Source organism: Chinchilla lanigera, unplaced genomic scaffold, assembly GCF_000276665.1.
Source record: "Chinchilla lanigera isolate Chin_1 unplaced genomic scaffold, ChiLan1.0 scaffold00015, whole genome shotgun sequence".
NCBI lineage: Eukaryota > Metazoa > Chordata > Mammalia > Rodentia > Chinchillidae > Chinchilla > Chinchilla lanigera.
In genome coordinates, this window is record NW_004955416.1 from 2,268,270 (window position 1) to 2,282,884 (window position 14,615).

The 14,615-nt window shown below is 35.0% G+C and overlaps 1 protein-coding gene across 1 annotated transcript in view; it reads right to left on the minus strand.

The window, feature by feature from the left end:
• Positions 1 to 14,615, minus strand: part of Aqr (aquarius intron-binding spliceosomal factor) — a gene marked incomplete in the record, with an annotated part of 89,935 nt that overhangs the window by 53,280 nt on the left and 22,040 nt on the right. The window contains 6 exon segments of the mRNA XM_013512621.1: positions 1,303 to 1,406; positions 2,956 to 3,069; positions 5,148 to 5,264; positions 6,055 to 6,119; positions 9,908 to 9,984; positions 14,089 to 14,189. Of these exon segments, the coding sequence (XP_013368075.1) occupies positions 1,303 to 1,406; positions 2,956 to 3,069; positions 5,148 to 5,264; positions 6,055 to 6,119; positions 9,908 to 9,984; positions 14,089 to 14,189 (578 nt within the window).

Sequence of the window (14,615 nt, forward strand, 5' to 3'; positions counted from 1 at the left end):
TATGCAAAGTATGAACCTTTACTTCTAGTAGCAAATTAATTCAAAGTGAATCACACACTTAAATCAAATCTTGGTGACCGGTTTCTGCCATCATTTCTACACACACTAATGCATAATAAAAAAAATGGTAAGTTGGCCTTGAAATTTATAAATGCTCTTTGAAAAACATTAGGAGAAAGAAAAGTCAAGTCACAAACTGGGAGAAAATATTGACGTTTAATACTCATCTGACAAACAAGGGTGTCTAGAAGTTTCAACTCAGTAAGAACAAGAAAATTTAATAAAGAAATGGCCAAAGATTTTAATGGTCACTTTAACAATAAAGATAGACATCAGTAAACCATAGAAAGATGCTTATCATCTCTAGACATCAATTAGGGAAATATAAATTTAAATTATAATGCCATACTTTTGTATTCCTATTAGAACTGTTTATAAGGAAAAACAACAGAAAACTGTGACACTAGTCAAAGATATGAGCAACTACAAGTCTTAGATCTTTCTTTTTTTTTTTGGTACTAGGAATCAAACGCAGGGCCTTGCACTTGACAGGCGCTGTGCCACTGAGCTACATTCCCCATGAGCTCTTGAACTGAAATTTGTTTCACTTCAAGTAGAAAATGAAATAAACTTTTCCTAAGAGTTAAAAAAAAACAGGGACATAATGGAGTATAATGGCAAAAGTTAGACCACATAGGTTCAAATCCTGACTCTGCCCCTTACTTGATGTGTAACCTAAGCAAATTACGTACCTATTCTATGCACCACTTACATTTTTTGTAAAATGGTACCTGCTCCAAGTATGACTGTTTTAAGGATTAGTTAAACACTCAGCAGGCTGCGTCTTAAATAAGGGCTACCACTATTTTCAAAAAAGTACATTAGCAGACAAATAAGTGGCAGAGAATATTACTAACTATATAAATTTTAGCTTGCTAAAATCTTACTGCTAAAATCACATAAGATGAACCTTTATTGGCTTCTGTCCCATGTTACTTATGACTGATGGAACTGATCAGCCTAATTTTTATTCTAAAAAAATATTAGATCTAAGAAAATGACATAAATCATGAAAAACATAAACTTAACTCTCTTAAAGAAGAAAAAAGTTGGATAATTATATTTAAGTGACTCAAAGATACCAAAGTGCTAGAGAGAAGCACTAGTTCCAGATGTCAATACAGTGAAGCAACAAGACTATGTAATCAGTAGTGCAAAAACCAAACAAAAGATACAAAGAAAAGTAAATTCAAGGAGCACGACCCTAAGAGAGCACATAGCTTTTCTCTCTTGTTGTCTTACCTAAGAGGTCCAAAAAACTTGACCAATGATTCTCGAGTATCTACTTCTGCAACATTTGAGAGGGCAAAATCATAGAGTTCAGGGAAATGTGCAAAAGCAGCTCTCTAGAAAGGAATGGCAGATGATGTCAATAATTACTACTTACACAGTACTAGAACCAAGTACAACTTACACGCTATGCAGTAGAAATAATATTTTTAAAAATATTAATGTGGTATTCTTTTATGTATCTCTATATGAACTCTGCCTGACTCAGCCAGAAGTAAGCAAAAGAATGGCAAAAAACACAAACTACTTAGTAGGAAAGAGTAAGTGTCCAGTATTTTATTTCTAAAACTAACTTGAAGCATACATGATAATAGCTGCAAATGCTAGCTTCGCTAATGAGACAGGAAAAAAACCAAACATTTTATTATCAAGAACTGGCCTAACAAGACTAAAAGTCCCAAGAGAGAGTCCCACTCGAGAGATAACCTAAGAATGGGCCAACATATAGTATCTTTGTACTCTGCTTTTGTTTGGAATTCTGGGACGAGAAGACCAAGCAGGGTATCACATCCAACCAACATAGGACAAGCAGCACGAAAACAAAAATACAACACTATGAGCATTTGGCTACAGAGTGGCAGGGAATGTCCCTGGTCTTCTCTGATACCCCCATATTACAGAAAAGACCCAGAAGTTTTTATGTGCCCAATTTATGACAAAGAAAGTGACCAAGGTTATGGGAAAGCTTGCCATGGGGTTAAAATGCAGACTACTGCAAAAATGAGCCGGCAATCAAGCCTGAGAGTGAGGGGCTAAACCAGACACTGAGTGGGAGCTGGCTCTCAAAATAACATTAACATCAGGACAAAGCTGTGGCCTCTGTCAGTAGTGGAAACAGATCTTTCCATAGACCATGCCTATGCCAACGGAACAGATAACACATCACACTAGCTGTGATCACTTCATGAGCATAGGCAAAAGGACAAAAAACGAGTGCTCTGAGAAAACCAAAAGATATCTGAGTTCATTTCTATTCCCCAAAAATGAGAGGCTCTTAGAGTTTTCCATGTACACTCAGATGCTATTTGGGAAAGAAAAGGGAGAGTGAGACTTCCTGAGGTAACAAATGATTACAAAAGACAGTTTCACAATTTTGACCCACAAAAAAGACTCTTAATAAAAAAATCTTTATTTTAAATTAACAAAAGCTTCTTTCCACTATCAGAGGAAATGAAACTCAAGTAAGATACAGCACAGTAATAGAATACACAGGTAATTCTGACATTTGATAAATTTCATTCTTTATATGTATTTATCTTAAAAGTGTGTATAAATATCTTAAAACACTTATATACCTCTTGCCATGTGTTGTAACTCTTTTAATAACTAGATATAAAATGGACCTGAGGGTAGGACCTATAGAATTTACTACTGAACCGGCCTAGTAATTAGTATTTCTGAGTATCAAATATTAGTACATTGATTCACAATATTTGAAGTGACTTTTTTCATGAATTAGCAATTGTAGAATTAGAAACATTTAAAAAGCTGAAGGTAAAAAAGCTAATGCTGAACATACTACTTTTCTCTGCATCTATATAAAACCTAAATTATCGTATGACCCAATCTTAGGGGTGTAAGAAAGGCTTTCATGCATTTAATTACCTGTAAGGAAGTAATTCTATCATAGTGAATTGTGGTCATCTCATTCTCTGTCAGGGCATTCCCAGTTTGATCATTAATTTCAAAACCCGTATAGAACTTCAGCATGTCCAAAAGCTGGAAGGATACATTGAAGTCAATAGAACATGTAAACATAAGACCAATAAAGCATAAAAATATTCAACAAGTTTGTATATGTACTTTTTCAGAGGTGCTGACAGACTCTGGAATGTAAACATCACCACAAACATTTCAAATATAGCCAAACATGTTTAATTTACATGAAAATAAAGTATGTTTCTTACAAATACATTGTTAAGTCTATTTAATACACTCTACACAGTCTATTTCCACAGAAAACTTTAACAGCAATCCCCATGCTTTAAGAGACATTAAAGAGAGAAGAGAGATAAGCCAAGGAAGCCTAGTACTTCAATGAAAAAAAAAAAAAAACCTGTCAATATCACTGCGAAATTTTAAAACTATACCACTAGAGGGAACGCATGAAGTCTTTTACTCATGTCACTTAAATACACTTTCTGAAAGAGAGTTTTGAAATTCGCAGTTAGAAATACTCTTTTCTCCATGTGGCTTCTATTAGGAAAAAATCAGTAAGTTATTCATTCCTCCCGTGTCTCCCCAGCTATCAGGGAGACAGCTTCTGTCCTGTTGCTAGAAAGGCCTTGCTCTCCCCACGTGGCAGCAGCATCAACAGACTACTGGCTGCATTCACTCTAAATCTTTACTATTTTTAGTTCAAATCCATGGCAGATCAGATATTTAGATTTTAATATATGCTGATACATATAGCAAATTACTGGAGAGAAATCTAAAAAGGGGATGAGAAAAAGAGGAATGCTTACAGATATAAAAGAATATATGTTCACAGAAACTATATCTCCAGGTAGGATCTCATTGAAAGACAAAAATTACAAATTTCTTAGCTGTTTTTACTTTTGCAAGACATGAGAGGCAATGTGAAATAATATTTGCCTTCTCCCCCACAGCAACACACTTCAGTGCATTTGCTCTCCTCCCCAAGGCAGCAGGCGAAGTCACACACACTTCCATGCTATCAGGTGCCTGTTACCAGCATGTTATGGAAAGACAGGGTACAGTTCATTCGAAATTACTGCTCATAATGCAGAGCAGTTATTCAGTATGTCAGGAAAATGGATGCCTTAAGTGAAATAAGCCAGACTCAAAAATGTAAGTAACAGACTCAATAAATTACTTTCCAAATCTCGATCTTACTGTACACTATTCAGGAGTATAATGTACTATTTTTTTGTTAATGCCAGGAAATGGATAAAATCATCCTGCCAATTTAGTACATACTTTCCCTAGGATGTGGAGTCAAAAAAGGATGACACGAAAGTAGAAGGGACACTATTCTTAGACAAGAGGAAGAAAAAAAGAAGGTGGGCAGTATATGTAAGAGTAACAGACAGACAGGGGAAATTAGTTAATTACATCAAAAGAGATGATGCTAACACAAACTTGAGCCAAATGTTGTCCAGCACACTTCATTAAGTGAGCCAGCAAGCTACAAAACATTGCATGTGACATTGCCAACTTTTTTAATTTGCAAAAATGCATTTGTGCATAGATATATCAAAAAATTGTCTAAAATGGTGATCACTTAAGTATTTTGGTGCCTCCAGAAGTTAGATGCAAAGCACTTTTCTTTTTGTTTAAGAGTATTTCTCAACTTGTTATTATGTTTCTAAGCAGAGGAAATTAAGTCTAAGAAGAAGAAATTAAGAAAGGATATAAGCACGTGAGGTGATAGATATCTTAGCTTAATTACAGTAATGGTTTCACAATGTGTTTGTACCTCAAAATATGTTGTGCACCTTGTATGATTCTGTGAACTATATCAAATTTTTAAAAAATCAAAATATGTGAACACATAGGACTATATCATCAGAATCATAAATTTAGTTCAGTAATAAAGCCACTTATAGATAGCAAAGGGTTATAATTTATAATTAGTAGAGGCCACTTATACAAAAATGCACTCATTTTATATAGTAAGACTACATATTTTAAGATGACTAATTAGGAATTTACATCATTCAAGTTGATATTTAGAAAAATTTACTTTGTGTCACACCCTGGTACTCCCAGTTGCACAGCAAAGTAAAGATCTACTTAGAAATTATATCAGTGTTTTTAGATCCATCAGGGCTCACCTGGGAAAAAAGATGACCATCTTCCTCCCTGTGGACAAGATTGGAAAGGTAACAGTGAACCAAAAGGTGGGAGTCATCCAGGATGGTATTAAACCAGCGTCTTGTGGGGAGCAGGGCCTAGAGAAAAATACACCAGAGCAACAATTTCGCATGTATTCTCTCCAGGCAGAGGTGAAGTCTACTTAGAAGTGGATATCCCAAAGCACTCTGGCCTCTCCAAAGACATGTTATATAAAAGTAAGGGATCGTGTCCATGCCGTGAATAAATTCAGTGGCAATAGTTTTAAAGACAGTTAAGGTAAGAGAATTTTTAAAATAAAATTTAAAATATATTTAGCACAGGAAAGAATCTCACAAACCATCTCAAACAGCAGTTTTCCAATAAAACCCTATGGAAAAATCCCAGCATTCACTGTAAGTAAATTCAAAAGTGGAGCTGTTTGAAAGAAAAGGGAGAAAAAAAGCCCTGTAGGCAGTGACTTCCATCTACATTTCCTCTCCTCACGTCCCGTGACTGGCAGAGCTAGACTACACATGAAGATATCATGAATGACTTCTAGTCCAATGTTCATTTCAAAATACAGGTTACATTTTCATTCAATTTTTCATATGAAAGAGGGAAAGGAAAGAAAATGGATTAAATCTGAATTATATCAACTCTATCTAAACTTTTTATTAAATCCTGCACCTATGAAGTCTTCTTGAAAATTTTAATTTAAAAAAACTGATAATAAACATAAGCACAAGTAGGGCAGTCATCTTAAAACCTCAAGGGGCAATAAACTTGGGGCTTTCTTTACTTTAAGCCAGAAATAGGTATAAACTAATGCCAGTTTGAGATAAGAAATATTTCAATGCCTAATCTTACTCTTAATGATGATGTAACGAGATACTACATATTTCTTACCTCTAGATCAATCATAAGTTCAATGAATCTTTCACAGTAATGAACTTTGTCCATAGTGACAGGTTCTAGACATCAGAGAGAAACTTGTTAGAATTTTGATAGGCCATTTTGTGTGCTATTTCTTAAAACTAGAAGCTATTTAATAATGTAAACAAAATCATTTGTTTCTTATTCATCATAATTGGAGTATGCTTTAAAGTATGAATCTTGCATGTATTTTTCTAAAAAGCAAGCTATACCCTAATATTTAGCTCTACAAATAAGAGAAAACCAAAAATCTAGCCTGGGTCAAAGGTAGATTTTAAAATTCAGGTGTGCAAAGATATTTCTGGAGTGTTGACTTTTTAAAATCTGTACCACTGAATAGATTTTGAAAAACAAGATAAAAATCTGAAGATAGTTTTATACTAGACTTTTTCCGCTTTCCTTAGGATCATCACATATTTGACCTCTAAAAGTTCTTTCATAGATAAGCTAGCCCTCTGTTGCTATCTTTCGTTTTTATAAATGTCAAAAAAAGACATATGCATATACACACAGATACTAAGGCAGAGATGCTGAACCTATGGTCTGCTATCATTGAAAACTCTAAAAGGTTTTCCACCATGGTACTAGGCTGATATCTTTTGAACTTATCTTTGAACTATGTAGAAAATGGGTAGTAAAATGTAGAACAACTAATTAGAGGTTAATTTATATTTTTCCATGGCATATGTATTACTTTATACTGAAATGCCAATGAAACATAGAGAATAAATTACTTTTGAAATCTTGAACTTATTTTACACTAATCATAAGTATAATGTACTATTTTTAAAAATTTATTTTTGTTTTTAAATAATTATAACCCTGTGACACGAAATACTTTCAGAGTACAAGTTCCCCCCCCCCCCCAATGCCAGGAAATCATCTTCTATTTACCAGATAAACCATTCTGCCAAGACTGTTGTAATTAAAACAGAGATAATTTTCAGGTTCCTGCAGCTTAGTCAGATTCCCAGCAGTGACTAACCCAGTGCCAGACTTGTAAAAGGCAGCCTACAAATGTCTTTTAAAAATTACTTCTTTGGAGTGTACAGGAAAATGGAAAGCTTCATGTGAAGAAAGAAAGGTAAATATTTTTGTCATTAATACATGGAAATGTTATCTGGAATTTTTCCTGGAACTTTTTTAGTTAACATGCACCCATTAAGCTAGACTCTGAAATAACATAATAGCAAAATGTAATACCTGAAAAAAACCTTTAAACACACCTATTCCAGATAATCATTTTCCAAGGGAGAAATTGAGGACCAAAGAAAACTATCTAAATGAAGATGCAGAACCGGAACCAAGGCTTTGTGATGTAGTGTAGATCACATAACTATTTAAACCAAAGAACTTTAAAGGAGCAATTTTTAAATTATACCCATTCAACCTACCCCTCTGTTGCTATCTTTCATTTTTGTAACTGTCAAAAAAGACACTTCTATCCAAAATTGAAAGAAAAAAAAAACAAACAAAACTCTATTTTGTATCATTTACAGCTTGAAAAAAACACTGCCAATGGCTTAGTTAAAATTACAAAACAAAGCACAGTGTATAACTGTGCTCTGGTGGTGACAGGTGCATTCAGTACAGAAACTTTCTAATTTTAGATACAAACACCACATCCTTATCATCTGTCTCTTAAGTATATTGTAGGGACTTTTCCTTCTTCTGACAGTAGCCTTAACATTTCATACCATCCTACACAGATCTCTTTTATAACAACTGACAAGGCTATGTTGCTTTTATGAGCAGATAAAATCAGACAATAATCCTTCTCCTTTTAAAAATTAGCTTTCGCTTCTTAATTATTCCATCTATCTTCATACCCATTTTGAAATGATACATTGTTTCCAGCATCTTCTTGGCTCCTTTACTAGCAACACAATGACTTTTGATTAAAGCTCAAGATTAAGAAACGTTGTACTCTTATGTAAACACTGGTAGCAAGAGATGGCTGATTACAGGCTGTTAAAATTACTGTAGGCCTAATGTTCACTGTATTTTATTTTTTAAACCTAGATGACCCTACGTAAACATTTGGTAATTATAGGTATCAATTCTCATGTCCCTGATTATTAAGAGACATTAGTAGTTCAACGTTTTATTGTTATTATTTGTGATAAGAACCCCAATTTTGTCCTTTCATGTTTAATTAAGGCACTTAATAAAAAGATTTAAATATTATGCACTTTAGACTATAAGCATATGACAATCTTTTGAATATACGGACACATATAGCATTATGCTTCAAACTGGGCAGAGTTGATTTATAACACTGGTATCTATTCCTCACTGAATTTTAGCTGTAAAGTTCAGTTTGGAAAGTTAGCATTAGTAGGGAATTCTGTTAAATTTAAACAAAGCTATACACTGTTATGGTTTCTGTCTGCATGTCCCCCCAAAGCCTCACGCAGTCATGAGGTGGGCTTCTAGAGTTTATGACTGATTCATGGTCCAATGCTGGAATTATGGGTGTGAGTGCTACACCTGCCCTGGGGCAGGAAGTTTGCATACAATGTAAGGGAGAGAAAGAGGCTGCTTGCCACTGGTCCCCCTTTTGCTCTTGTTGCTTTTGCTATCTTCCGGCGCCATGAACGTTGCCCTCTGCCATGTGCCACCCTGCCTTGGAGCCAGCTGAGTATGGACTGAACCCTCCATAGACTGTGAGCTAAATAAACCTTTCTTTCCTTCATTTTGGGTGTGGGTATTCTCTCTTAGCAATAGGAAAAAGTAACCAAGTCATTCTGATTTTTAAAAATCATAAAAATAATTTAACAGTGGAGCTGCTGTTATAGCTCCATTTAAGAAATATTAAACACTATTAAATTCTACCTAAATATTAAACAATATTATATTCCCTGTAAGAAATATTATTAAATAATAACATGTAGCACATATACCTAAGTAAACAGTATTCTACCTACATTCATCAAATGCTTACAAAGATCTACACAACTCAATATAGCTAACCTCTCTTGGTATACAGGTATATAATGCACACACATATACACTGTGTGTTGCACCATGTATATTTAATAATACAAAGAATATATTCCAATATAGTATATACTCTTTATATAGTATATATTACTTCATCAATAAATGGACTGAACCCAGACTGTGAGCTAAATAAACCTTTCTTTGTAGCTTTTTTTGACCCATTTTATTTTGTAGCTTATATCTCAAAAATAATTTTCTCTTTATCTCTGTATGATACCTGGTTATCATCTGAAAACTTGTTCATTATTTATGACAGTACCTGTACAAGAGTTGGGCCTAGTAAGCAAATACAAAAAATATTTGGTAACGAAATGAACATTTCAATAACCATGCTGATATTTTTAAAATTATCCTTCAAGGGGTACCCTAACATTTTGACTGGAAACACTAGAAAAGGAAAGGGTGCTCACTTTGTCCGTACAATTTAAAATCATTCTAATCATCCAGCAACTTAAGCAAAACATGTGGGGGTCACTCTTGATTACTCCATTTTCTTCCCCCAGATCCATCATCTAATGTCCTCATTGTGATCATTCTCCAAATGGCAAGTCCTCTCCTTCCTAACATACAATTCTGAGCCATCACTATCTTGATCGGATTGCTGTTATACCTAATTCCCTGCATCTTGCCCTCTTCGAATTCAAACTCTCTTTTCAAGTATCTCTAGACCGGAGATGAGTAAATTCTGCAGATACGTACAATCCCATATACATACACACTATACTATATATATATGTAAGAGTATGTGTATATTTATACCACTATGTAAGATACATATATATATATTTATTCACAAATGAGTTGATTAAAAGAAGACAGTTACCAGAAAGTGGGACTGACTTCAGCACAGAGATAAACTTCTGGATGAGTTGTGAAAGAAATCTTCTTTCTTGATAGGCTCTAAAACCAAAGAACATGGACCAAACTACTTTGAGAAACTGTTATTTTAAAAATAAATTTTACATGTTGAGTAAGTCTTTCTTACACTGTTCAAATGTTCCATTTCTGTCACTGGGAACATAATTCGAAAACACAGCTTCTTCTCTGTAAATACAGTGTTATATGAAGAAACGAATACTCTCTCTTGACTAAGCCAGCTAAACAAGTGTCTGCTTTTCTTACTGCAGTTTTCATTCACAATCTCAAGCTCAGTCCTATACTGTATGTTTATATAGTTAAGCCGAGATAGGCAACTTTATACTTTCATATGTTAAAGTACTAAATACCATGGAGTGAAGTGGTTAAAGAGTAAAGGTTAGTTTAAAAATCAATTTTCTACTCATTCCTAATTTAAGATGTACCAATTAATGAACAAACATTTATCACATATTAGATGGCTGCAAGTGAGTGTGCCACTCCCACTGGAAATACAAAGAAATGATTGAAATCTACTGCAAGTGGTAAGTCCTATAATATAAAGACAATGAGTAACAAGCTAGCAAGTAATAATTAAACTGCTTCACATTACTTGAGGACTCACTGTGCCATGACCTATGCTGTGCTAAACATTTCATAATTTCATTTAATACCAACTACAGTCCTGTGACATAGGTTCTACTGCTCGGATTTCACCCTACAGCTCCCTACAAAGAGGGGAAGTCAACTTGCCCAAATCACATAGAAAAGAGAGTGTGGAATCTAGTTAAGTGTGATTTTAGAATCTATTCTCTAAACAACTATATAAATTGCAATCACAGTAGTAGGTGTTTTGTTCTAGGAGCTCAGAAGAAAGAACTGTGGTCAAGTAAGTGGAAGTGGGGTGGAAAGGATTTAGGGGAGAAATCCTGAAGAAAGAATGACTAAACTAATCCAGCAGTTCGAAGGTCACAAGAAATAGCTGGAGGTTGATGGGTGATTTTCCTTGATTTTTTTGAGACAGATTTTCACTATGTAGTTCAGGCTGGCCTTGAACTCACTATGTAGCCCAGGCTAGCCTTGAACTTGCAGCGATCCTGCCTCATCCTTCCTAACGCTGGTATTACAGGTGTGCATCACAACACCCGGCTTAGCTGGAGGTTTTTGAAAGCCACTGTAAAGAGTTTAGAATCTACCCTTTGGGGAAAAAGAAACCACTAGAAGCTTCTGAATAGGAATATGGCAAAATAAACATAGTTTTCTACAACAAACTCTACTTAAACTGTAGTGTTGTAGAAAAGCTAGAAGAATGACCAAATAGGAATCTACTGTAGCAGTTCAGTCAAGAGGCTATAAGGGCCTAAATTATGACAACAGTGTGAACAGAAGGAAACAGAGGAAGGACAAAGGGTGAAGTCTACATGACTGCTTGACTGGTTATAAACAGTCAGAGATCTCAGGTTTTTCAAGCACAAGCAGCAGGGAGAATTAAGAGAAACCAGACAGAAAGGTAAGTTTAGGGGTAAAAAACAGTGAGCAGTATTTAGTTAAGCTAAATTTGAGTTCATGACACTCATCCAAGCAAAAGTACAAAGTGAGGAGTTGCACAGTTGAAGGACAGAAAATGAAGTCAGGAACAGAGATCTAGGACTAAATTATAATTAGAACAGCAAGGTTTCTTTAAAAAAAGTAAACTCTGCAAAGACGGCATTTTTTAGTACAATCAAGTTGACAAGATGCTCACTAGAAAGATATGAGGAGGTGACGTGGACTAGAAATTAAGGCAGGGATAGTCCTACTCTGAGCCGAGTGCCCCGCACAGCGGTTCTCCCTCTTACTCACAAACGCATCTCACTGACATGCAGTTCTTCCTTTGGGGACCACCAGCCTAACTCCAGGTTGTACTTCCTTTTGTCTTCAATCCTCTGTGCGTGATTTACATGCCTCATTAAAGAAATCTCACCCATATACCCGGTTTCAATTAACTACATATGCACCTACAAATGCAGCCCTCGCATTTCTCACAGCCTCCATCTCCAGCTCAACGGCTGGCATGGGAAAACTAAAGCCGCCTTCTGTATTGCCAGGCCCACCTCAGTGAGTATCTCATTATCCCCTCATCACCTAGCCTGAAGTAGTTCTCTGTCCTCCACCACCCTCTGCTTCCAATGCCACTATGTTCAAATTCTCACGATCGCTCACCCAAGTATTACCTTCTGCCCTGCCTCAAGTCTTGCCCATCTAAAACTACAACTTCCTGAGACATTGCTCCAAAATTTAAGCCTGACTATATCACTCTATCAATAAACTGCTTTGAGGACTCTCCAGAACATAGGGATGGAAAAGTAAAAATTTTATTTTATCACAAAATCCTAAACTCACAAATTCTTACCGTAAATTTTTTACTTGCAAAGTTGTCAAAGAAAAAAAGTTGTAAACAAAGAAACTAGGCTCAAAGTAGAATTCTGCCATATGTATAAATCTGTATCTTGTGAGGCGGGTTACTTATTTTTTCCCAACCTCAAGTTTCTCAAAACCCCTGGGGACTAGGGAGAAGAACTGAAAGACTATAAAAAATAAATCCTTGTGATACACTAATACCTTGACCTTAGGAACTAGGGAAGACAGAGAAAAAAGTCCAAAAGAAGAAAAAGCTAAAGTTGTTAAAGGAGGAAGGATATACAAGAACTAGAGTTACAGGATCAAATGGAAGTCAAAGGAAATGACATAAAACACACAAAAACCCCAAAGCATTAAATGAGGTGATTGGGAAGGCCAAAAAGAACCACTTCGGGTAGATGAAAAAGGAGAAACAAAAATCCAAGCAGAAGTTGCGAGATTTAAAGGAAAGGGAACTATTAGCCATTCTCTTCAGTTAAAGAAGAATATGACAGAGCCAAAAGAAATTGTCCTAGACCCACAGTAAGTCCTGGGCAAGTACATAACCTGTACGTGTGCTCACGCATGCACGAAGAGCAGAAAAACAGAAGTTAATGGAAAAAACTGGCTGAAAATGGAGAAAAAGTATTATTGTTGGAAAAACTATGGAGTAAATAAGAGTATAGTTCAGTCAGTTTAAAAGAGATGGAAGGAAATAAATATCTGAAAGGAGGAAGGTCACCTCTGTGTCCAAACATAGCTCTGTCCTATGAAATAAATGCTATCATAGTCTTTGATCGAAGGAAAAATAAGACTATTAGAAATAACTATAGGGGCTGGGGATTTAGCTCAGTGGCAAAAGCGCCTGCCTGGCAAGCGCAAGGTCGTGAGTTCGGTTCCCGGTACCGGAGAAAAACCAAAAAAAAAAAAAAAAAAAAAGAAATAACTATAAAATAAAACTGATGCCTGAAATTGTGCATAGCAAAATTGTGTGTTGATAAAAACATTTAACATGGTCAAAACAATTTTTTTAAATACCCTGGCAACATTTATAAAGCACATAATAAAATGTATTGATAAAAATAAAGCACTCACTAAAATCCACGATGAAAGAATCAAGCAATTTTTGTATAAAATTTAGATCTGAAAATTCTGGACAGTGATTTGATAGCTTTAAGAGTCACACTGATCTGTTCCTTTAGTCCTTATATTTGATTTATCGTTTTTGTTTTGCACGTATCGACACCTAACACATTCTATAATTCATCTGTTCACTGCTCTTTCCCAATTAGAATGTTCTCTACAAAAGCAGGAATTACTTTTGTTTTTTTTCTGTATCCCAATGTCAAGAACAGTACATGGCAAAACAAACAGTAGTTTTTGAATGAATGAGTGATAGTGGGAAGTATAAAAGTTACTATTAAAAATGAAGGAGTCAAAAAAAAGGAGTCAGAAAAAAAAATGTTAGACTGATAGTCTGAAGATCTGGAAAAAACAGAACCATCCACAGAAAGACAGATTACAGACAATAGGATGGGAGAAAACAGTGGTATCACTGGTATAGAGACAAGGAAAAGAAAAGCATGGTGATGTGGTGGCTTCTCCTTTTGACTTCTATAAAAAATGTTTCTGTAACAGTCTAAATAAAAGCACTTATTGACAACTTATTTGGGATAAGTACTATACAAAAGGAAGCAACAAATCACAGAGTTGTCCAAGACCCATAACCCAGTATAACAGCTGAAGAGGAATAATACTTTGCCAACGTACTGTTCTCTTATTTCTGGATCCATCTTTTCATCATTCTTTTTAATCAAGTTCCAGAACTTCCTTAGCTTGGGTGTCTTTTTTAATTCTAATTCCAATCGTGCCTGAACAAGAGAGATGTGATTTAAATTAACAAAAAGTCAATGTTTACAAGGATAAAGTTTAGACTGACCATTAGAAGGTCTTCTAATGTGTAAATATAGAACAATGCAGGTAACAGGTCAAACACTAAAAACTAAAATATTAATAACTACATTTTTAAAAATTTCTAACACCAGAACCACTTAACAGTCCAATAATTTAAATACATGATGACCAAAAATTGCATATTTTTATTAAGTTTTATAAAATAACAGAAAGGTATGATAGACACTGTGAAATGATAGGAAACCACCGAAGAGTAAAGGGCTTCTGGGATGTGGGAAAAGAGAAGGGAAAGAAGGAAAAATTTTGTATGTATGTATATACAGGATAGATAACATGGTTGTTCTTCTATCTGCTGTTTCTATGCTGAAAGAAACTGTCAATGA